Below are 24,251 nucleotides of genomic sequence, written 5' to 3'. Positions count from 1 at the left end.
AACACTGTTAAGTTTAGACCTTCTCCTCCTACAAGTCATGTTTTGGATATCCTACTAATGAAAATCAGATTTAACTGAAGGAATTTGCAGGTTAACATGTGCAGTTGTCTCCATGAGCTATGGATATGCAACCATGACCTGGCTCCATTCACTCCTATGAAAATAGTAGGTGGCCAGGTTTGGGGACTTGCACTTCTAGATTTGGGCCACCGGCTCCGGTTTCATGACGATGGACATCGTCTCCGTCTGCACTAAAATTAACTGTGTTTATTCAAAAGTGCTTTTAGCCTGTTAGTTACAGCAAAAGTTTTAAAACATTAATATTTTCATGTCATCCTTTCAGCTATCAACTGGAAGATCAAATTTATTTTTTTTAAATTATCGGTCTTTACAGGGATTAGAATATAAAATAAATAATAACAATATCAATATCGTAACAAGATATAACCTGAGTTAGACAGGTTTTTGATCTATGAGAGAGTCAAGGGTTATGGGGGCAGGAAAGGGAGTAAAGGCAACAATGTGATCAGCCATGATCTTATTGAATGTCGGAGCAGGCTCAAGGGATCAAATGGCTCAGTCCTGCTTCTATTGCTTACGTTGTTATGATTCCATGACCGTACCTCCGTGTGAGTACAACTCCCTGCTCAGAGCACTGAGGATGCACCTGAAGAGTGCATCAAGCAGAGGAAAAATGTTTTGTAAGTATTCACAGCAATAAAACAGACAGGTGAGTGATTAAAGCAGTATTATAATTTAAAATAATCATTGTTACATCCCTTGGCAATATTGTTTAAAGTTCATCATAATCATAACATTGTTTTTCTCCACCAAAGCTTAAAGTGGAACCATGTGACTCACTAACTGTGTTTAGGAGCCCATCTCAGAACCAAGTTAGACAAAACATTTTCACATGTTCAACAGTAATATTGCTATGCTGAAAATTGATACAATTAAATGAGAAGGTTTTTGTTATGTGCAATATTATTCGTGTTAGCTGCATTGTCTTGCTGTATGAAAACACTTTAAATTAACGCAAATAATTTGTACATTTTTAGTCTGATTAGTAGCCCGTATTTTGCAGTGTGAACGGTGCCAAAGCTGCCAGTGCACAGTGTGAGGTCCACAGGTATCCCAAAGTTGCCATGGCCATTCTATGTTCCCTCAGAGAGCTTGCTTGTGAGCTCACTGACATCAGGATTAAGATGACATGTGATTGGTAAGGGGATCAAAGGTTACGGGGAGAAGGCAGGGGAATGGGGTTGAGAAACTTATCAGCCATGATTGAATGGCGGAGCAGACTCGATGGGCCGAATGGCCTAATTTCTGCTCCTATGTCTTATGGTCTCTTATGACAGCATATTTTAGGGCTGCTGTTTACAGGCACTAGTGGCTCCAGAGGCAGTTTGTGAGTATTTGGTATCTGGACCGGTACTGGACCAGATGATTTCAACTTTCAAAATGGCTGTGGGACAGTTCCAACTCTCATCAGATTTAAGTATCAGATTTTTAAAATAACTTATTAAAGAAGATTTAGCTGATTTTTAAAATTATCCATGAAGCTTTTTAAATGTTTAAATACTCTGGCAATTAGAGCAGGTCAGAGGCTGGGAATCCTGCGGCAAGTAACTCACCTCCTGACTCCCCAAAGCCTGTCCACCATCTACAAGGCACAAGTCAGGAGTGCGATGGAATACTCTCCACTTGCCTGGATGTGTATAGCTCAAGAAGCTCAACAGCATCCAGGATAAAGCAAGCCGCTTGATGGGCACTCCATCGGCCACCTTAAACATCCATTCCCTCCACCATACAGTAGCAGCATCTATAATCAATGAAGTGAAATAACTGTTTAGCATATCTCACGAAATATTTATGATTGAGTTTCTTGCCCTTACTGTGAATGATTGCTACAGTGGGAGATTTGGCTCCTTATTCAGATTAACTAGAAATGTCCTCATCGAATCGTCTCTGATCTGCATCACTTCCCAGCAAATTTCTCGCTTTTTAATACAAAGTAATACACAGACAGAGATGTGATAATAGATGGGTACATATGGCGATTTTGTATAATTGATAAGTTCATTGTAGTTCACTGGTCGATGTCTGAACCTGTAGGGAGAAGAAAAAGTATTAATAAATGTTAATGGTTCAGTAGGGAATGGACCAGCAGAGAATTTCTTTCCCCCATACTATTAAATTCTCTTTCTCGTTGCTCTCTTGCACTGTGGCGAGATTACCTTTACAAATAACAAACTGCTTTTACATTTTGTGCCAATGGGAAGTTGTGCTTCACTTTCCACAGAACTGTAAGCTCTGGAGTTGGTGCCTGTGAGCAGGGCAGCAGCTGAGATGGTGGAAATACCAGAAGCTGGACTTGTATGTGATAGGGTTTATGAATCTGTGAAATATCCAGGAAAAGTACAGAATTATCAAGCGTAAAAGGTTTGTGTTACTCAAGCAGAGGACTGCTGACCTCGAGGCTCACCTAGCTTTGTTTTACAGGAGGATATTTTGGGTAGTCCGGTTCATAAGATGGTGCCCCCAGCCACCCAACACCTCTCTCCCAGTAAAAGAATAGTGAATGAGCCAGGAGGAAGTGGGTGACAACAGGGAAGGGAGCATGAAGAAGCTGTCATATAAGGGTCTGGCACATATGGGGTTAATGTGAGACTGAGTACAGTACTGCCCACACAGTGATGTAAGAGAAAACATGACCTGCACTTGAACAAGTTTCGTGTTGGACAGAGCCGTGTGTGCCAGCAAGCATGGAAACAGCTCCCAGCTTATACCCTTTACTGTATATTTATAAATAGTTCTAAAAGTCAATAAAGACTTACAGTTAACCTATGTATGTTATGAAGATTTCTTCAGACTAACTGAGCTGTAACCAACACCCTGCAACAGGAATAGGAAACCCTTTGCACCAGTTTTCAGCTAAACATTGAGTTCCTTAAGGCCTTGGCTTGTATTTTTTTTTCATTCATGGGATGTGGGCATCGCTGGCTGGGCCAGCATTTATTGCCCATCCCGAATTGCCCTTGAAAAGGTGGTGCTGAGGCATCTTCTTGAATCGCTGCAGTCCATGTGGTGTAGGTACACCTACAGTACTGTTAGAGAGGGAGTTCCAGGATCTAGACCCAACAATTGAAGGAACAGCAATAGAATTTCTCGTCAGGATGGTGTGTCACAAGGAGGGAATCATGCCAAGTGGTGGTGTTCCCTTGCATCTACTGCCCTGGTCCTTCTTGGTGATAGAGGTTGCAAATTTGGAAGGTGCTGTTGAAGGAGCCTTGGTGAGTTGCTGCAGTGCATCTTCTAGATGGTACACACTGCTGCTATTGTGCATGGTTGGTAGTGGGATTGTGTGTTTATGGTGGTGGATGGGGTGCCAATCAAGAGAGCTGCTTTGTCCTAGATTACTTTTTTTAATTCATTCATGGGATGTGGGCTTCGCTGGCTGGGCCAGCATTTATTGCCCATCCCTAGTTGCCTTTGAGAAGGTGGTGGTGAGCTTCCTTCTTGAACCGCTGCAGTCCACGTGGTGTAGGTACACCCACAGTGCTGTTAGAGAGGGAGTTCCAGGATTTTGACCCAGCAACAGTGAAGGAATGGTGATATATTTCCAAGTCAGGATGGTGAGTGACCTGGTGGTGAACTTCCAGGTGCTGGTGTTCCCATCTATCTGCTGCCCTTGTCCTTCTATATGGTAGTGGCCGTGGGTTTAGAAGGTGCTGTCAAAGGAGCCTTGGTGAATTCCTGCAGCGCATTTTGTAGATGGTACACACTGTTGCTGCTGTATATCGGTGGTGGAGGGAATGAATGTTTGTGGAAGGGGTTCCAATCAAGCAGGCTGCTTTGTCCTGGATGGTATCCAGCTTCTTGGGTGTTGTGGGAGCTGCACTCATCCAAGCAAGTGAGGAGTATTCCATCACACTCCTGACTTGTGCCTTGTAGATGGTTGACAGGCTTTGGGAGTCAGGAGGTGAGTTACTCATCGCAGTATTCTTAGCCTCTGACTTGCACTTGTAGCCATAGTGTTTATATGGCTAGTCCAGTTCAGTTTCTGGTCAATGGTAACCCCCAGGATGTTGGTAGTGGGGGATTCAGTGATGGTAATGCCATTGAACATTAAGATGGTTCGATACTCTCTTGTTGGAGATGGTCATTGCCTGGCACTCGTGCGATGCGAATGTTAATGTCGAGCTTCTTGCATGTTGTTGGGGCTGCACTCCTGAAAGGTGAAAGCAAGAGAACAAGGAACAGGGATGCCCGCTAGCCTGACATCAGTTGTTGGGAAAATGGTGGAATCTATCATTCAGGATATACTTAGAAAATTATAGTATGACCAGACAAAGTAGGTTTTACAAAAGGGAAATTGTGTTTGAGGAGCTTATTAGAATCTTTGAGGATGTCACAATAGGATAAACAAAGAGGAACCAGAAGATGTGATATACCTGAATGTTCAAAAGGCATTTTGATAAAGTGCCAAACAGGTTAATAGGCAACAAAAGGGCTCATGGAGTTGGAGGTAATGTAGTAGTACGGAAAGAGGATTAGTTAACGAACTGAGGGCATAACCAACTGGGCATAAATGGGGCAGGCTGTGACCAGCGGAGAGCCTCAAGGATCTCAAATAGCCTCAGCTATTTACATTCTATATTAATGACTTAGACAAAGAGCCAGAGAGTAGTGTATGCTGATGGTACAAAGCTAAGTAGAAATGTAAGCTGTGGGGAGGACACAGAAAGCTGCAAAGAAATATAGACAGGCTAAGTGAATGGGCTACAAGATGGCAGATGGAGTATCAAGCGGGGGAGTGTGAAGTTATTCATTTTAGTCTTAAGAATGGAAAAGCAGAATATTTTTATTGCAAAGGTATTGAAGCACAGAAATAAAAAAGCCTTCCTCCAATTGCACAGGACTTTGGTGAGACCACATTTGGAATACTATTTGTAATTTTGGCCTCCATATTTAAGGAAGGATATACTTTCATTGGAGGCGCGACAGCGAAGGTTCAGCAAATTGGTGCCTGGGATGAGAGGGTTATCCTATGATGATAGGCTGAGTAATTTTGACCTATAATTCCTGGAGTGTAGAAGAATGAGAGGTAATCTCATTGAAACATACAAGATTCCAAAGGGTCTTGATAGTATTGTGAGATTGTTTCTGCTGGCTTGGGAATCTGAAATACAGTGGCACAGTCTTCGGATAATTAATTCGTCTGGACTGGTGCCTGGTGCTGCTCCTGGCATGCTATCCTGAACTCCTAATAGAACCAGGCTCTTGTCACCCATGAACTTATTGTTGATGATTACATTGACATCATGGCCTTAATGGAAACTTGGCTGACTGGTGATGACACCTTTCCCCTTAACGAAGTCTCCTGTCATGGTAGCTTTATGGCGCTTATCACTAAACCTCCTTGGCCTGATCCCTTACTCCTCTGGCACTATTTCCCCCTTTTGAGCCTCTCACCTTGTTTGACCTCTCACCGCTCTTTTAAAATTATCATTCTCTATCGCCTTCTCAAGTACGTTAAAAATATTACCATGGAGATATCTTCACTGCTTCTCTCCCTCAGTCTCTACACTCAACAGCTTCACAACCTCATTGATTTCAACCTCCATCTCAACTCATCATGTTCTTTCTCAACTGAGTTCACTGCCCTCATATGATGGTATCCGTCCATCTTGCGAGACAATGGATTGCACCCAAGTTGTATGTCCCTGTCACTTTGTCTGTTGTGGCTGAAGAAGCCGATTTGTGAGTGGCAGTCCCTTCTGCACCCGGCACAGATGAATTATGTTGGCTCGAGGCTGACTGATGTTTTTTCCTTCCGACGGACTCTCTTTTCTGCCATTTGGTTATTTCTTTTGTCCTATACTTTTTCCATACCCTTCCTGACTGCTTGGCCCCAGGCAGTCCAGTCAGTAGCAAGGACTGCTCATGCATTGACTCCAATCCCAGTAAACTTGAGGTCTCGCTTGCAGGTGCCCTTGTATCGCAGATGTGAGGAACCTGTTGGTCTCGTGCCAATAGCAAGCTCACCATAGCTCATGTCTTTGAAGATGTGGCTGTCATCCATTTAGCCCACAGGCATTTTGGGAATCCCTGCATGCTAATATACTCTCTGTGATGATGGATGTTATTTTAAAAATATTTTTGGGAATATGGTGTATTCTGTAAGGAAGGACGTGTGTGTGTCCATGATTAATTAAACTGGGGGAGGTTAATAAAGGCAGCTTGTCTGTGAGAACTGAGAGATCAAAGGGTAAAGCTGTTCAGTTTATGTATTTGTAATGAGAGGTTATGGTGAGGTTGGATTTACAAGTAAATAGGTTGTATTTAAAATTTGTATGATGAGATAAGTGGAGGCTTTGTTTTTCAGTTGTTGAATTTCAAGGGGAAGGTTAGAAGTGACAAGGAACTTTGACAACTCACAAAGGTTTCATAGGTAAACATGGGAAGGTATTTTGAATGTTATTGACCCGTAAGCAGAGGCAATAGGAGAACATAAAAGATTTTTTATACTTGGAGAAGTTGAGTTCAAAGAGATGTTGAGCACAATGGAATTTGGGATGAATGGGGAAAAAGTTATTGAAGGAAAGATGTTTAGCCGAGTGGTGGCTGTGTGAGGAAATGTCCTGAGACCAGATCTGTGTGCTGAGGAACTGGGAAAGTAGTGAATTTGAAGCAGTCACCCAGTTTCAAGCCAGAAAAGCATTGGTTGTCAGAAAGCAGTCTGTTTCTGAACCTTTTGGGTTTCCACATGTGAGTGGAAGTGTTTGAGGAGCCGTGAGGTATACCTTTATTAAAGTGACAACAATTCTTTGCCTTGGGTAATATCACTGGATCTTAAAATCTATAAGGGAGTTGTTGCTAAGAAGATAGTTTACTTGTGTGTTTTGGCCAACTGGATTTTTTTGTTCTCTAAGACTGTTTTACTTTAATATCATGTGCTTAAGCATTTTTTTACTTTTTGATAAATCTTTGAATGTTTAAAATCCTGAAGGTGTTACTGGAGTTCTATGTTTTTGGGGTCAGTGGCTTTTCCTCCTTGTTTTCAAAATGCAAAAAAAAGGTTTTTGATCAATAAGACAGGTTTCCCTCTGGGATCCGGCTTGCTCAGCTTATAACATCTGCTGTGGTCATAACACTTCCATAATCTGCACTCTTTCCAGGAGATGCCCAATAGTCCTCTGAGGCAGCAGAGGTGGAAGCTGTTCAACTGCTTTCCTTGTATTGCATTAGTTGTCCATGCTTTGCGATTGTAAAGGAGGCTGCTGAGAACACAAGCTTGGTATACACAGAGCTTTGTATTTTCAGTACTTAGCTGCTGGTCCACACTAAACTCCTCAACATTAACAAGACAAAACTGTGACCCTGACCTTGCTGATTTCAGCATCAAGGGACAGGTTGCTGGTAATTGTTGATCCAAGGTATGTGAATCTGTCAATGATCTCCAGAGTGAGGTTGTTGACATTGTTGGAAGAAAGTGGTTCTACGTCTTGACCCGTAACTTTCGTCTTCCTAACACTTGCAGGCCAGGGAGAACCAATCTACAAGCTGCTGCAAGTGCATGGGATGCCAGCGCAGCATCATCAGCAAACTGTAACTCATGGCCTAGGACATTATGCACTTTGGATTTTGTCTGCAATCTTGCCAAGTTCAACAGGCTACGGTCAGCTCTTGCATGCAGGTAGACACCCTCAACTTAATCATCCCAAAATATAAACTCCCCAATCCATATTCATGGCCACCTCCTTGAAATTAGCATTTCATGTGGTAATTTCCTCTCATGTGTGAGAGGAGGACCCTGGGACAGGCAGTCAGCAGCACCTAGAGGAGAGTGCGAGAGGAGGACCCTGGGACAGGCAGTTAACAGCACCTAGAGGAGAGTGCGAGAGGAGGACCCTAAGACAGGCAATTAACAGCACCTAGAGGAGAGTGCGAGAGGAGGACCCTAAGACAGGCAGTTAACAGCACCTAGAGGAGAGTGCGAGAGGAGGACCCTAAGACAGGCAGTTAACAGCACCTAGAGGAGAGTGCGAGAAGAGGAGCCTAAGACAGGCAGTTAACAGCACCTAGAGGAGAGTGCGAGAGGAGGACCCTGGGACAGGCAGTTAACAGCACCTAGAGGAGAGTGCGAGAGGAGGACCCTGAGACAGGCAGTTAACAGCACCTAGAGGAGAGTGCGAGAGGAGGACCCTAAGACAGGCAATTAACAGCACCTAGAGGAGAGTGCGAGAGGAGGACCCTGGGACAGGCAGTTAACAGCACCTAGAGGAGAGTGCGAGAGGAGGACCCTAAGACAGGCAGTTAGTAGCACCTAGAGGAGAGTGCGAGAGGAGGACCCTAAGACGGGCAGTTAACAGCACCTAGAGGAGAGTGCGAGAGGAGGACCCTGGGACAAGCAGTTAACAGCACCTAGAGGAGAGTGCGAGAGGAGGACCCTAAGACAGGCAGTTAGCAGCACCTAGAGGAGAGTGCGAGAGGAGGACCCTAAGACGGGCAGTTAACAGCACCTAGAGGAGAGTGCGAGAGGAGGACCCTAAGACGGGCAGTTAACAGCACCTAGAGGAGAGTGCGAGAGGAGGACCCTAAGACAGGCAGTTAACAGCACCTAGAGGAGAGTGCGAGAGGTGGACCCTGGGACAGGCAGTTAGCAGCCAGTGGAGGAGAGTGCAAGATTCACGCCACACAAGTGTCAGGCAATGACATTCTCCAACAAGAGAGAATCCAACCATCGCCCCTTGATGTTCAATGGCATTACCATCACTGAATCTCCCACTATCAATATCCTTGGGGGTTACCATTGACCAGAAACTGAACTGGACTAGCCATATAAATACTGTGGCGACAAGAGCAAGTCAGAGGTTAGGTATCCTGTGATGAGTAACTCACCTCCTGACTCCCCAAAGCCTGTCCACCATCTACAAGAAGCACAAGTCAGGAGTGTGATGGAATACTCCCCACTTGTCTGGATAAGTATAGCTCCAACAACACTCAAGAAGCTTGACACCATCCAGGACAAAGCAGCCCGCTTGATTGGCACCAAATCCACAAACATTCACTCCTGAACAGGACTGGGACGAGTATCCTCGCAGGGAGATTTGCTCGTGCTGTCGGCAGGGGTGGGTTAAATTGGATTGGCAGGGGGCTGGGAACCTGAGGGCAAATTCAGAGCAGGGAACGGGAGATGGAGAATTAGTGAGTGACTCTGAAAGACAGAAGCAGCACAGGTTAAAAAGTATACAGCACAGGAATTTGACAGTGTTAAAAGGTATATACGTAAATGGAAAAGGAGATAGGAATTAAGATAAAGAAGAAAAAGTGTGCTTGTGACACGTGTCAGGTGGAAAATACAATTAAGAACCAAGAGGAGCACAGAAGCTTCAGAGGGGAGGTGAAAAAGCATATTAGAGAAGATGGTAGGGATTATGAGAAAATACCAGCAGCCAACATAAAGGGGAATCCAAAAGTCTTCTATAAGCATATAAATAGTAAAAGGGTGGTAAAAGGAGGAGTAGGGCTGATTAGGGACCTAGAAGGAAATTTACACATGGACGAAGGGTCCATGGCTGAGGGATTAAATGAATATTTTGCATCCGTCTTTACCAAGGAGGTAGATGCTACCCAGGCTATGTTAACAGATGAAAAAACCACTCCAGTCTGCATTGGAGTGCTGCTTTGGGCTGTAGTAGAGTACATAAATTGGATTTTGGTGACTGAGGGAATTTAAGGGTTAATTTTTATCTAAAGCCGAATCTTTCTTTAATTTAGTAATTCACTAAAAGTTGCTGTTTGGGTTGGAAGAAGGTGAGTTTTAGGCCAGTTTATACAGGCTCTGCTTGCAGCTACAACTGTTAATTAGATAACTGGCTTAAACAGGCTTTCAGAGGCTAGATCAGAGAGTATAAAAACAGGCCATCTTACAGTGCTGACTTTGTCTGCAATGGAGTGCTTAAGTTGGAGTTTGGTGACTGAGGGAGGAGGTGAGGAGGGAACGAGGTAATCCTTTGAGTATCGTGAGCACAGTCGGGTAAGTATTTACTACTTTAATCACCTATAGTTTTTAAGGTCTTATTTTGTGGTTCATCGTTTGTAAGGGCTATATTCTGTAATAACGAGGAGCAGGGAAAAGGGCCCTAGAGTAATTGATATTATTTGATGTTAAGTATCTTCCAAAAGGTTTAATTTCATTGAAAGGGGTAAGTCATGGCAGGAGAGCTCAAAGCCATGGTGTGCTCCTCCTGCTCTATGTGGGAAGCCGGAAACATTTCCAGTGCCTGGGGCCAGCATGTGTGCAGGAAGTGTCTCCAGCTGCAGCTGCTGGAAGCCCGGGTTTTGGAGCTGGTGCGGCGGCTGAGGACACTGTGGAGCATCCGCGAGGCGGAGAGTATCGTGGATAGCACGTATAGAGAGGTGGTCACACCGCAGGCTAAAAGTCCTCAGGCAGGAAGGGAATGGGTGACCAACAGGCAGAGCAAGAGGACTAGTCAGGCAGTGCAGGAATCTCCTGTGGCTATTCCCCTGCAGAACAGAAATACCGCTTTGGATACTGTTGGGGGGAATGGCCTCTCAGGGGAAAGCAGCAATAGCCAAATTTGTTGCACCACAGTTGGCTCTACTGCACAGGGGAGGAGTTAAAAGTGTAGGAATGCAATAGTTATAGGGGATTCAATTGTAAGGGGAATAGACAGGCATGTCTGTGGCCGCAAATGAGACTCCAGGATGGTATGTTACCTCCCTGGTGCTAGGGTCAAGGATGTCTCAGAGCGGCTAGAAGACATTCTGAAGGGGGAGGGTGAACAGCCAGTGGTCGTGGTACACATTGGTACAAACGACATAGGTAAAAAAAGGGATGGGGTCTTAAAAGCAGAATATAGGGAGTTAGGAAGTAAGTTGAAAAGTAGGACCTCAAAAGTAGTGATCTCAGGATTACTACCAGTGCCACATGCTAGAGTAGAAATAACAGGATATATTGGATGAATACGTGGCTGAAGAGATGGTGTGAGGGGGAAGGTTTCAGATTCCTGGGGCATTGGGAACGGTTCTGGGAGAGGTGGGAACAGTACAAACTGGATGGGTTACACCTGGGCAGGACTGGGACTGATGTCCTCGGGGGAACATTTGCTAGAGTGGTTGGGGGGGGTTTAAACTAAAATGGCAGGGGGATAGGAACTTACGCAAGGAGTCAGAGGAGGGGGAATCAAGGACAAGAACAAAAGACAGAAAGGGGAATAAGAAAAGTGTTGTCAGAGAAATCAAGGGCAAGAATCAAACAGGGCCTCAGTGAAAAATAGTGGAAATGGGACAAGTAATGTTAAAAAGACAAGCCTTAAGGCTTTGTGCCTTAACGTGAGGAGCATTCGCAATAAAGTGGATGAATTAACCACGCAAATAGATGTAAACAGGTGTGATATAGTTGAGATTACGGAGATATGGCTGCAGGGTGACCAGGGATTGAACTGAACACCCAGGGGTATTCAGTATTTAGGAAGGACAGACAAAAAGGAAAAGGCGGAGGAGTTGCATTGCTGGTTAAAGAGGAAATTAACGCAATAGTGAGGAAAGATATTAGCTCCGATGATGTGGAATCTGTATGGGTAGAGTTGAGAAACAAGGGGCAAAAAACATTAGTGGGGGTTGTATATAGACCCCCAACCTGTGGTGGTGATGTTGGGAATGGCATTAAACAGGGAATTAGAGACGCATGCAATAAAGGAACATCTGTAATTATGGGTGACTTTAATTTGCATATAGATTGGGCAAATCAAATTAGTAACAATACCATAGAGGAGGAATTCCTGGAGTGTATATGGGATGTTTTTCTGGACCAATACATTGAGGAACCAACGAGAGAACAGGCCATCCTCGACTGGGTATTGTGTAATGAGAAAGGAATAATTGGCAATCTAGTTGTGCGAGGCCCCTTGGGGCTGAGCGACCATAATATGATAGAATTCTTCATCAAGATGGAGAGTGAAGTAGTTGATTCTGAGACTAAGGTCCTGAATCTTAATAAAGGAAACTACGATGGTATGAGGCGAGAGTTGGCTATGATGGATTGGGAAACGTTACTTAAAGGGATGATGGTGGATAGGCAATGGCAAACGTTCAAAGAGCGAATGTGTGAACTACAACAATTATTTATTCCTGTCTGGTGCGAAAGTAAAATAGGAAAGTTGGCCAAACCATGGCTTACAAGGGAAATTAGAGATAGTATTGGATCCAAGGAAGAGGCATACAAATTGGCCAGAAAAAACAACAGACCTGAGGATTGGGAGCAGTTTAGAATTCGGCAAAGGAGAATCAAGAGATTAATTAAGAAGGGGAAAATAGAGTACGAGAGTAAACTTGTGAGGAACATAAAAACTGACTATAAAAGTTTCTATAGGTATGTGAAGAGAAAAAGATTGGTGAAGACAAATGTAGGTCCCTTACAGTCAGAAACAGGGGAATTTGTAATGGGGAACAAAGAAATGGCTGACCAACTAAATAAATACTTTGGTTCTGTCTTCACAAAGGTGGACACTAATAACATACCAGAAATATTGGTGAACACAGGGTTTAGTGAGAGGGAGGAACTGAAATAAATCAGTATTAGTAGGGAAATGGTGTTGGAGAAATTGATAGGATTGAAGGCTGATAAATCCCCAGGGCCTGATAATCTACATCCCAGAGTACTTAAGGAAGTGGCCCTAGAAATAGTGGATGCATTGGCGGTCATCTTCCGAGCTTCTATAGACTCTGGAACAGTTCTTACAGATTGGAGGGTAGCTAATGTAACCCACTATTTAAAATGGGAGGTAGAGAGAAAACAGAGAATTATAGACCAGTCAGCCTGACGTCGGTAGTGGTGAAAATTCTAGAGTCCATTACAAAAGATTTAATAGCTGAGCACGTGGAAAACAGTGGCAGAATCGGACACAGTCAGCATGGATTCACGAAAGCGAAATCATGCTTGATAAATCTACTGGAATTTTTCGAGGATGTAACTAGTAGAGTTGATGAGGGGGAGCCAGTGGATGTGGTTTATTTGGACTTTCAGAAGGCTTTAGGCAAAGACCCACATTAGAGATTGGTGTGTAAAATTAAAGCGCGTGGGATTGGGGGTAGTGTATTGAGATGGATAGAAAACTGGTTGGCAGACAGGAAACAAAGAGTAGGAATAAACGGGTATATTTCCGAATGGCAGGCAGTGACTAGTGGGGTACTGCAGAGATCGGTGCTGGGACCCCAGTTATTCACAATATATATTAATGATTTAGATGAGGGAACTAAATGTAATATCTCCAAATTTGCAGATGGCTCAAAGTTGCGTGAGAGAGTGAGCTGTGAGGAGGATGCAGAGATGCTTCAATGTGATTTGGACAAGCTGAGTGAGTGGGCAAATGCATGGCAGATGCACTATAATGTGGATAAATGTGAGGTTATCCATTTTGGTGGCAAAAACAGGAAGGCAGATTATTATCTGAATGGCTATAAATTGAGAGGGGAATGTGCAACGAGACCTGGGTGTCCTCGTACACCAGTCGCTGAAGGTAAGCATGCAGGTGCAGCAGGCGGTAAAGAAGGCAAATGGTATGTTGGCCTTCATAGCCAGAGAATTCGTGTACAGGAACAGGGGTGTCTTGCTGCAATTATACAGGGCCTTGGTGAGTCCATACCTAGAATATTGTGTGCAGTTTTGGTCTCCTTATCTGAGGAAGGATGGTCTTGCTATAGAGGGAGTGCAGCAAAGGTTTACTAGACTGATTTCTGGGATGGCAGGACTGACATATGAGGAGAGATTGAGTCGGTTAGGATTATATTCGCTGGAGTTCAGAAGAATGAGGGGGGATTTCATAGAAACCTATAAAGCTCTAACAGGACTAGACAGGCAGATGCAGGAAGGATGTTCCTGATGGTAGGGGAGTCCAGAACCCGGGGTCACAGTCTGAGGATATGGGGTAGACCATTTAGGACTGAGATGAGGAGAAATTCCTTCACCCAGAGAGTGGGGAGCCTGTGGAATTCATTACCACAGAAAGTAGTTGAGGCTAAAACATTGCATGTTTTCAAGAAGGAGTTAGATATAGCTCTTGGGGCGAAAGGGATCAAAGGATATGGGGAGAAAGCGGGAGCAGGCTATTGAGTTGGATGATCAGCCATGATCATAATGAATGGCGGAGCAGGCTCGAAGGGCCGAATGGCCTCCTCCTGCTCCTAGTTTCTATGTTTCTATGAAACTTAGTCACTAGAAGGGTTCAAAATTGATAAGGAGGACGTGTTGAACAAATGGTTGGTATTTAAAGTTGACAAGGCACCGGGACTGGATGAGATACATCCAAGGATATTGAAGGAAGTGAGAGTAGAAATTGCAGGGGCACTGGCCATAATCTTTTAGTCTTCCCTAGACTCAGGGGTGGTGCCAGAGGAATCTAAGGAGTCGCAAATGGTCCTGAACATTGTGCAATCATCAGCGAACATCCCCACTTCTGACCTTATGGTGGAAGGAAGGTCATTGATGAAGGAGCTGAAGATGGCAATAGTGCTGAAGACTTGTGCTCCAGAACTTGCTGCACCCCTAGCCAAGCTGTTCCAGTACAGTTACAATGTTGGCATCTACCTGGATATGTAGAAAATTGCCCAGGTATGTCCTATACACAAAAAGCAGCACAAATCCAACCCACCCAATTACCGCCCCATGAATATACTCTCCATCATCAGTAAAGTAATGGAAGATGTCATCAACAGTGCTATCAAGCACCTGCTCACTGCCTGTGAGGGCCACTCAGCTCCTGACCTCATTACAGTCTTGGTTCAAACATGGACAAACAAGCTAAACTCCCGAGGTGAGGTGAGAGTGACTGCCCTTCACATCAAGATACCATTTGACCGAGTGTGGCATCAAGGAGCCCTAGCAAAACTGGAGTCAATGGGAATCAGGGGGAAAACTGTCCGCTGGTTGGAGTCATACCTAGCACAAAGAGAGATGGTTGTGGTTGTTGGAGGTCAATCATCTCAGCTCCAGGACATCACTGCAGGAGTTCCTCAGGGTAGTGTCCTTGGCCCAACCATCTTCAGCTGCTTCATCAATGACCTTCCTTCCATCATAAGGTCAGAAGTGGGGATGTTCGCTGATGATTGCACAATGTTCACCATTCGTGACTCCTCAGATACTGAAGCAGTCCATGTCCAAATGCAGCAAGACCTGGACAATATCCAGGCTTGGGCTGACAAGTGGCAAGTAACATTCACGGCATACAAGTGTCAGGCAATGACAATCTCCAACAATAAAGAATCCAACCATCACCCTTTGACATTCAATGGCATTACCATCACTGACTCCCCCACTATGAACGTCCTGGGGGTTACCATTGACCAGAAACTGAACTGGACCAGCCATATAAATACTGTGGCTACAAGAACAGGTCAGAGGCTAGGAATCCTGTGATGAGTAACTCACCTCCTGACTCTCCAAAGCCTCTCCACCATCTACAAGGCACAAGTCAGGAGTGTGATGGAATACTCTCCATTTGCCTGGATGAGTGCAGCTCCCACAACACTCAAGAAGCTTGACACCATCCAGGGCAAAGCAGCCGCTTGATTGGCACCACATCCACCAACGTTCATTCCCTCCACCACAGACACACAGTAACAGCAGTTACAAGATGCACTGCAGGAGTTCACCAAGGCTCCTTAGACAGCACCTTCCAAACCCACGACCACTACCACCTAGAAGAACAAGAGCAGCAGATAGATGGGAACACCACCACCTGGATGTTCCCCTCCAAGTCACTCACCATCCTGACTTGGAAATATATTGCTGTTCCTTCACTGTCGCTGGGTCAAAATCCTGGAACTCCCTTCCTAACAGCACTGTGAGGATGACTATGTCAGGCTGTTGCTTGACCAGTCTGTGAGACAGCTCTCCCAATTTTGGCACAAGCCCTCAAGTGTTAGTAAGGAGGACTTTGGAAGATCAACAGGGCTGGGTTTGCTATTGTTGTTTTCTAGGTTGATAAGACCATAAGACCATAAGACATAGGAGCAGAAATTAGGCCATTCGGCCCATCGAGTCTGCTACGCCATTCGATCATGGTTGATAAGTTTCTCACCCCATTCTCCCCGTAACCTTTGATCCCCTTACCAATCAAGAACCTATCTATCTCGGCCTTAAAAACACTCAATGACCTGGCCTCCACAGCCTTCTGTGGCAATGAATTCCATAGATTCACCACTCTCTGGCTAAAGATGTTTCTCCTCATCTCTGTTCTAAAAGGCCTTCCCTTTACTCTGAGGCTGTGCCCTCGGGTCCTAGTCTCTCCTACTAATGGAAACATCTTCCCCACGTCCACTCTATCTAGCCCTTTCAGTATTCTGTAAGTTTCAATCAGATCCCCCCTCATCCTTCTAAACTCCATCGAGGATAGACCCAGAGTCCTCAAACGTTCCTCATATGTTAAGCCTTTCATTCCTGGGATCGTTCTCGTGAACCTCCTCTGGACCCCCTCCAGGTCCAGCACATCCTTCCTGAGATACGGGCCCAAAATTGCTCACAATATTCTAAATTTGGTCTGACCAGAGCCTTATAAAGCCTCAGCAGCACATCCCTGCTTTCATATTCTAGTCCTCTCGAAATAAATGCCAACATTGCATCTGCCTTCCTAACTAGCAACTCAACCTGCAAGTTAACCTTAAGAGAATCCTGGATTAGGACTCCCAAGTCCCTTTGCACTCCAGATTTCTGAATTCTCTCCCCATTTAGAAAATAGTCTATGCCTCTATTCTTCCTACCAAAGTGCATGACCTCACACTTCCCCATGCTGTATTCCATCTGCCACTTCTTTGCCCATTCTCCTAACCTGTCTAAGTCCTTCTGCAGCCTCCCCGCCTCCTCAATACTACCTGTCCCTCCACCTATCTTTGTATCATCTACAAACTTAGCCAGATGCCCTCAGTTCCTTCATCTAGATCATTAATGGATAAAGTGAAAAGTTGTGGTCCCAATACTGACCCTTGCGGAACTCCACTAGTCACCGGCTGCCATCCTGAGAAGGACCCCCTTATCCCCACTCTCTGCCTCCTGCCAGACAGCCAATCTTCTATCCATGCTAGTACCTTGCCTCTAACACCATGGGCTCTTATCTTAGTGAGCAGCCTCCTGTGCGGCACCTTGTCAAAGGCCTTCTGGAAGTCCAAGTAGATAACATCCATTGGCTCTCCTTTGTCTAACCTACTCGTTACCTCCTCAAAGAATTCTAACAGATTTGTCAGGCATGACCTCCCCTTGATGAAACCATGCTGACTTTGCCCTATTTTACCATGCACTTCCAAGTATTCTGAAATCTCATCCTTAATAATGGACTCTAAAATCTTACCAACGACCGAGGTCAGACTAATCGGCCTGTAATTTCCCGTCTTTTGCCTCACTCCCTTCTTAAACAGGGGGGTTACATTAGCGATTTTCCAGTCCTCTGGGACCCTCCCTGACTCCAGTGATTCCTGAACGATCACCACTAACGCCTCCACTATCTCTTCAGCTATCTCCTTCAGAACTCTGGGGTGTAATCCATCTGGTCCAGGTGATTTATCCACCTTCAGACCTTTCAGTTTTCCTAGCACTTTCTCCTTGGTAATGGCCACCATACTCACCTCTGCCCCCCAACTCTCTTGAACTTTGGGGATGTTACTCGTGTCTTCCTCCGTGAAGACTGACGCAAACTACCTATTCAGTTCCTCCACCATTTCTTTGTTCCCCACTACTACTTCTCCAGCGTCATTTTCCAGTGGCCCAATGTCCACTTTTGCCTCTCTCTTACCCTTTATAAATCTAAAAAAACTCTTGCAATCTTCTTTTATATTACTGGCTAGTTTACCCTCATATTTAATCTTCTCCCTCCTTATTTCTTTTTTAGTTGTCCTCTGTTGGTCTTTGTAGGCTTCCCAATCCCCTGGTTTCCCACTGCTCTTCGCCACATTGTATACTTTCTCTTTAGCTTTTATGCTGTCCCTGACTTCCCTTGTCAGCCATGGTTGCCTCGTCCTCCCTTTAGTATGCTTCTTCTTCCTAGGGATGAATTTTTGCTGTGTCTCCCAAATTACTCCCAGAAACTCCTGCCATTGCTGTTCCACTGTCTTTCTTGCTAGGCTCATCTCCCAGTCAATTCTGGCCAGCTCCTCCCTCATGCCTCTGTAGTTGCCTTTATTCAACTGTAATACCGTTACATTTGATTCCACCTTTTTCCTCTCAAATTGATGCCGGGTGGTCCATCCAGTTTTATTCGTTTATGACTTTTTAGCGGTTTGATACAACTGCTCGGCAATTTTAGAGGGCAGGCAAGAGTCAACCACACTGCTTTGGGTCTGGAGTCCCATGTAGGCCAGACCAGTTAAGGATGACAGGTTTGCTTCCCTAAAGGACATTAGTGAAACAGATGAGTTTTTACAACAATCAACAATGGTGACGTGGTTACTATTACTGAGACTAGTTTTTGTTCCACCAACTGCTGTGTCTCCAGAGCATTAGCCTGGGCCTCTGGATTGCTCGTCCAGTGACATTACCACAACACCACTGTCTCCCCTTGTTCAATATGACAACCCAAATAAGGAAGGAATTGTTATGGCCACAGAGTGAGTGACTGCATTACAAAACTAATTCCCATGTCATTACAGGATTACTCATGCTATGGCAAGAGGCCAAAGCAACTTTTTCCCCTTCAGCCTGAGGCACGCATCACAACTCACCCACCCGAGATTTTATTTCTAATTCATTCTTGGAGCTTGGGAGTTGTTAGCAAGACCAACATTTATTGTCTATGTCTGGTTGCCCTTGAGATGATGTGTGGTGAAGGCACCCAACATGGCTGTTAGGTATAGAGTCCCAAGGCTCACTGAGGTATAGAGTCTCAGTGATTGAAGGAATGTTGATATATCTCCAAGTCAGGATGATGTGTGACTTTGAGGAGAAGTTCGAGGTGATGATGTTCTCATGTACCTGCTTACCTGCTGCCCTTGTCCTGGGTGGTGGGTGTCAGAATTTTGGTACTTAAATGTCCAATACCATGTGACATGAGACAGGGCAACTGGCAGGATGAAGTTTCAACCACAAAACCTCTACAGGATATACAGGATATTTGGCCCTATTGCCAACATTTCATCGCTGACCAGTTGGCTTCAACCAACTCTTTTATCTTTGGAACAGTGAATGTGTATTAGAAATAGTTCAGTTACTTACCAGGTCAGGGTGTCAGACTTTGGTATTCGGGAGTGGATATTGCAGTGTAGTGGAGGTATCAATGTCTGGGCTAAATGGAAAAGAAATCACTATGAGTTTGCTGTATTCTGGAAGGTTCTATTTTCCTCTCTTGCTATATTGTGATTTTTCTTAACTGCTCTTGAATGTGGGTGTTGCCGGCAGCATTTTTTGCCCATCCCTAATTGCCCTTGAGAAGGTGCTGGTGAGCATAGTGCTGTTAGGGAGGGAGTTTCTTTAGGAGGTGAGTAAGAGCAGTGTCTGTTTTCTTTCATTTGTACTTCCACAAGATGTTCAAGCTGTTCAAATCCTTCCCTGACATCTCTGCTGAAAATGCACTGAAGGAATATTTTGTGAATACCAAACGGACTATTTTATAAAAGCAAAAAACTGTGGATGTTGGAAATCCAAAACAAAAACAGAAACAGAAATACCTGGAAAAACTCAGCAGGTCTGGCAGCATCGGCGGAGAAGAGCACAGTTGACCTTTCGAGTCCTCATGACCCTTCTGTTGAAAAACTGCTGAGTTTTTCCAGGTATTTCTGTTTCTGTTTTTGTTTTAGACTATTTTATAACTTTGCGCATCCAGTGAGAAACCTTATCTATCAGAAATGCATGTTGGAATCTGGAATTTTGATTGTTAATCAACAGCAGGAATATTATACCCAACCTGCACCTGAATTCCCAATGTGTGTTTTTCACAAAAATCACAATGTCAGAAAATTACTCCTTGATATCTAGGCATGGCCCAAATTTCAGCTGCATGGTAGGCCAGGGGTAAAAATGTAAAGCAGGCTCTAAACTCCAATAACTCACTGTAACCCTCCAATCTGACTCCAAAGTAAGGCTCAACCCAGATGGCAAGATAGACTGTAATGGTGGCATTAAAACCAACTGTGGTCCCCAAGCAGATGCTAACAGTTCTCCCCTGTTGATCCTTACTCTCCAGGATTGTCACAGGATCAAAACAGCCAAACATTATCCAGATTAATGGGAGAAGCTATCACTTTCCCCAGCACTGGTGCTAGGGCTTTATGAATCAAAACACCCAAATCACACACCACTCATTGACCCACAAGTTCAATTCACGGATCTTCATTACCCTACAGAGGATCAGGTAGTAATCCAGAGATTTGAAGTTTGCTTTTTAAAGTCAATCTATCTCCTCAAATTCCTGCAATTCATTATCATACCCGTGTCATTGGTTCACATGTGCAGCACAACTGGATTCTCCCCATCCAAGTGCATATTGCATTCCTTCACAATCTCTGGGTCAAAATCCTGGAACTCCCTTATACAAACATATGGATTAGGAGCAGGAGAAGGCCACTCAGCACCTCAAGCCCACTCCACCATTCAATAAGACTATGGCTGATCTGTGTGTAACCTCAATTCCACATTCCCGCCTATCGATAACCTTTCACTCCCTTGCTTATAGACAATCTATCTCTGCTTTAAAAATATTCAAAGACTCTGCTTCCACCGCCTTTTGAGGAAGAGAGTTCCAAAAACTCTCGCCCCTTTGAGAGAAAAAAAATTCTCCTCATCTCTGTCTTATATCGGTGACCCTTATTTTTAAACAGTGACCCCTAATTCTAGATTCTCCCACAAGCAGAAACATCCTCTTCACATCAACCCTGTCAAGACTCCTCAGGCTCTTAAAATTTTCGATCAAGTTGTCTCTTACTCTTCTGAACACCAGTGGGTACAAGCCTAACCTGTCCAACCTTTCATCATAAGACAACCTTTGCCATTCCACGTATTAATCTGGTAAACCTTCTCTGAACAGCTTCCAATGCATTTACATCTTTCCTTAAATAAGGAGACCAGTACTGTACACACTACTCCAGATGTGGTCTCACCAATGTCCTGTATAACTGAAACATAGCCTTTCTACATTTGTATTCAATTCCCCTCACAATGAACATTAATGTTCCATTAGCTTTCTTAATTACTTGCTGCACCTGCATATGAACCTTTTGTGATTCATGCACTAGGACACCCAGATCCCTCTGAGTCTCAGAGCTCTGCAATCTCTCACCATTTAGATAGTATGCTTTTATATTCTTCCTGCCAAAATGGACAATTTCCCACTTTCTCACATTCTACTCCATTTACCAGATTTTTGCCCACTCACTTAACCTACCTATGTCGCTTTGTACCCTTCACAACTTACTTTCCTACCTATATTTGTGTCATCAGCAAATTTAACAATGATTCCTTTGGTCTCTTCATCATGTATATAAATTTTAAAAAGTTGAGGCCTCAGCATTGATCCCTGTGGTCGACCATTCATTAAATCTTGCCAACCAGAAAATGACCCATTTATGCCTACTCTCTGTTTCCTGTTAGCTAGCCAATCTTCTATCCATGCCACTTGGTTACCTCATACGCCATGAGCTTTTATTTTCTGAAACAATCTTTGTTGTGGCCCCTTATCAAATGCCTTCTGGATATCCAAAAACAGTCCATCCATCGGTTCCCCTTTATCCATAGCTTCAAGAACTCCAATAAATTGTCCAAAAATGATTTCTCTCTCACAAAACCATGTTGACTTGGTCAGGTTACCTTGAATTTTTCTAAGTGCCCTGCCATAACATTTTAATAATAGCTTCGAACAATTTCCCTGATGACAAGACATTGAGCTAACTCGCCTGTATTTTCCTGCTTTCTGTCTCCCCTCCTTTTTGAATAAAGGAGTTACATTCACTATTTTCCAATCTAATAGAACCTTCTCTGAATCTAGGGAATTTAGGAAAATTAAAACCAACGCATCAGCTATCTCACTAGCCACTTTGTTTAAGATCCTAGGATGAAGTCTATCAGGGCCGGGGGATTTGTCAGCCCACAGTTCCAACAATTTGCTCAGTATCACTTCCCTGGTGATTGTAATTTTCTTGAGTTCCTCCCTCCCTCCTGATTTACAGCTCTTGCTGGATTGGTATTGTATTCTCTACAGCGAAGATCAATGCCAGATACCCGTTCAATTCATTTGCCATCTCCTTATTTTCCATTATCAATTCCCCAGGATCACATTGTTAACTCTTTCCTTTTAAAAATATCTAGAGAAACTCTTACTATCTGTCTTTATATTTCTAGCTCGCATTCTCTTTTACTCTATTTTTTTACCTCCTTATTAATCTTTTCATCATTCTTTGCTGTTTTTTGTATTCTGTGCAACTTTCTGACCTGCCCCCATCCTTGCGCAATTACATGGCTGCAGGGTGACCAGGGATGGCAACTGAACATCCAGGGGTATTCAGTATTTAGGAAGGACAGACAAAAAGGAAAAGGCGGTGGAGTTGCATTGCTGGTTAAAGAGGAACTTAATGCAATAGTGAGGAAAGATATTAGCTCCGACGATGTGCAATCTGTATGGGTAGAACTGAGAAACATTAAGAGGCAAAAAATGTTAGTAGGGGTTGTATATAGACCCCCAAATGTAGTGGTGATGTTGGGAATGGCATTAAACAGGAAATTAGAGACGCATGCAATAAAAGAACATCTGTAATTATGGGTGACTTTAATTTGCATATAGATTGGGCAAATCACATTAGCAACAATACCATAGAGGAGGAATTCCTGGAGTGTATACGGGATGGTTTTCTGGACCAATACATTGAGGAACCAATGAGAGAACAGGCCATCCTAGGCTGGGTATTGTGTAATGAGAAAGGAATAATTGGCAATCTAGTTGTGCGAGGCCCCTTGGGGATGAGCGACCATAATATGATAAAATTCTTCAACAAGATGGAGGGTGACGTAATTGATTCTGACACTAGGGTCCTGATTCTTAATAAAGGAAACTACGATGGTATGAGGCGAGAGTTGGCTTTGATGGATTGGGAACGTTACTTAAAGGGATGACGGTGGATAGGCGATGGAAAACATTCAAAGAGCACATGGGTGAACTGCAACAATTGTTTATTCCTGTCTGGTGCAAAAGTAAAACAGGAAAGGTGGCCAAACCATGTCTTACAAGGGAAATTAGAGATAGTATTAGATACAAGGAAGAGGCATACAAATTGGCCAGAAAAAACAACAGACCTGAGGATTGGGAGCAGTTTAGAATTCGGCAAAGGAGGACCAAGGGATTGATTAAGAAGGGGCAAATAGAGTATGAGAGTAAGCTTGCGGAGAACATATAAACTGATTGTAAAAGTTTCTATAGGTATGTGAAGAGAAAAAGATTGGTGAAGACAAATGTAGGTCCCTTACAGTCAGAAACAGGGGAATTTGTAATGGGGAACAAAGAAATGGCTGACCAACTAAATAAATACTTTGGTTCTGTCTTCACAAAGGTGGACACTAATAACATACCATAAACGTTGGGGAGCACAGGGATTAGTGAGAGGGAGGAACTGAAAGAAATCAGTATTAGTAGGGAAATGGTGTTGGAGAAATTGATGGGATTGAAGGCCGTTAAATCCCCAGGGTCTGATAATCTACATCCCAGAGTATTTAAGGAAGTGGCCCTAGAAATAGTGGATGCATTGGTGGTCATCTTCTGAGATTCTATAGACTCTGGAACAATTCCTACAGATCGGAGGGTAGCTAATGTAACCCCACTATTTAAAAAGGGAGGCAGAGAGAAAATAGGGAATTCTAGACCAGTCAGTCTGACGTCGGTAGTGAGGAAAATTCTAGAGTCCATTATAAAAGATTAAATAGCTGAGCACGTGGAAAACAGTGGCAGAATCGGACAGAGTCGGCATGGATTTATGAAAGGGAAATCATGCTTGACAAATCTACTGGAATTTTTTGAGGATGTAACTAGAAGAGTTGATGAGGGTGCGCCAGTGGATGTGGTTTATTTGGACTTTCAGAAGGCTTTCGGCAAAGCCCCACATAAGAGATTGGCGCGTCAAATTAAAGTGCATGGGATTGGGGCTGGTGTATTGAGATGGATAGAAAACTGGTTGGCAGACAGGAAACAAAGAGTAGGAATAAATGGGTCTTTTTCCGAATGGCAGGCAGTGACTAGTGGGGTACTGCAGGGATTGGTGCT

The 24,251-nt window shown here is 44.0% G+C and overlaps 1 protein-coding gene across 1 annotated transcript in view; it reads right to left on the bottom strand.

Annotated features, from left to right (window-relative positions):
• Window positions 1–717: 717 nt before the first annotated feature.
• The window catches only part of LOC144680096 (disintegrin and metalloproteinase domain-containing protein 12-like), a 268,407-nt gene continuing 244,873 nt past the window's right edge, over window positions 718–24,251 (bottom strand). The window contains exons 23-24 of the mRNA XM_078541258.1: window positions 19,226–19,295; window positions 718–2,109 (exon numbers count right to left, since the gene is read on the bottom strand). Of these exons, the coding sequence (XP_078397384.1) occupies window positions 19,238–19,295 (58 nt within the window). The 3' untranslated portion in view covers window positions 718–2,109; window positions 19,226–19,237. The remainder of the gene's footprint in view (window positions 2,110–19,225; window positions 19,296–24,251) is intronic.

This window comes from Cetorhinus maximus, chromosome 1, assembly GCF_964194155.1.
Source record: "Cetorhinus maximus chromosome 1, sCetMax3.hap1.1, whole genome shotgun sequence".
Classification (NCBI taxonomy): domain Eukaryota; kingdom Metazoa; phylum Chordata; class Chondrichthyes; order Lamniformes; family Cetorhinidae; genus Cetorhinus; species Cetorhinus maximus.
Note: the sequence above shows the minus strand (reverse complement) of the source record. Positions and strands in the feature narration are given on the sequence as shown.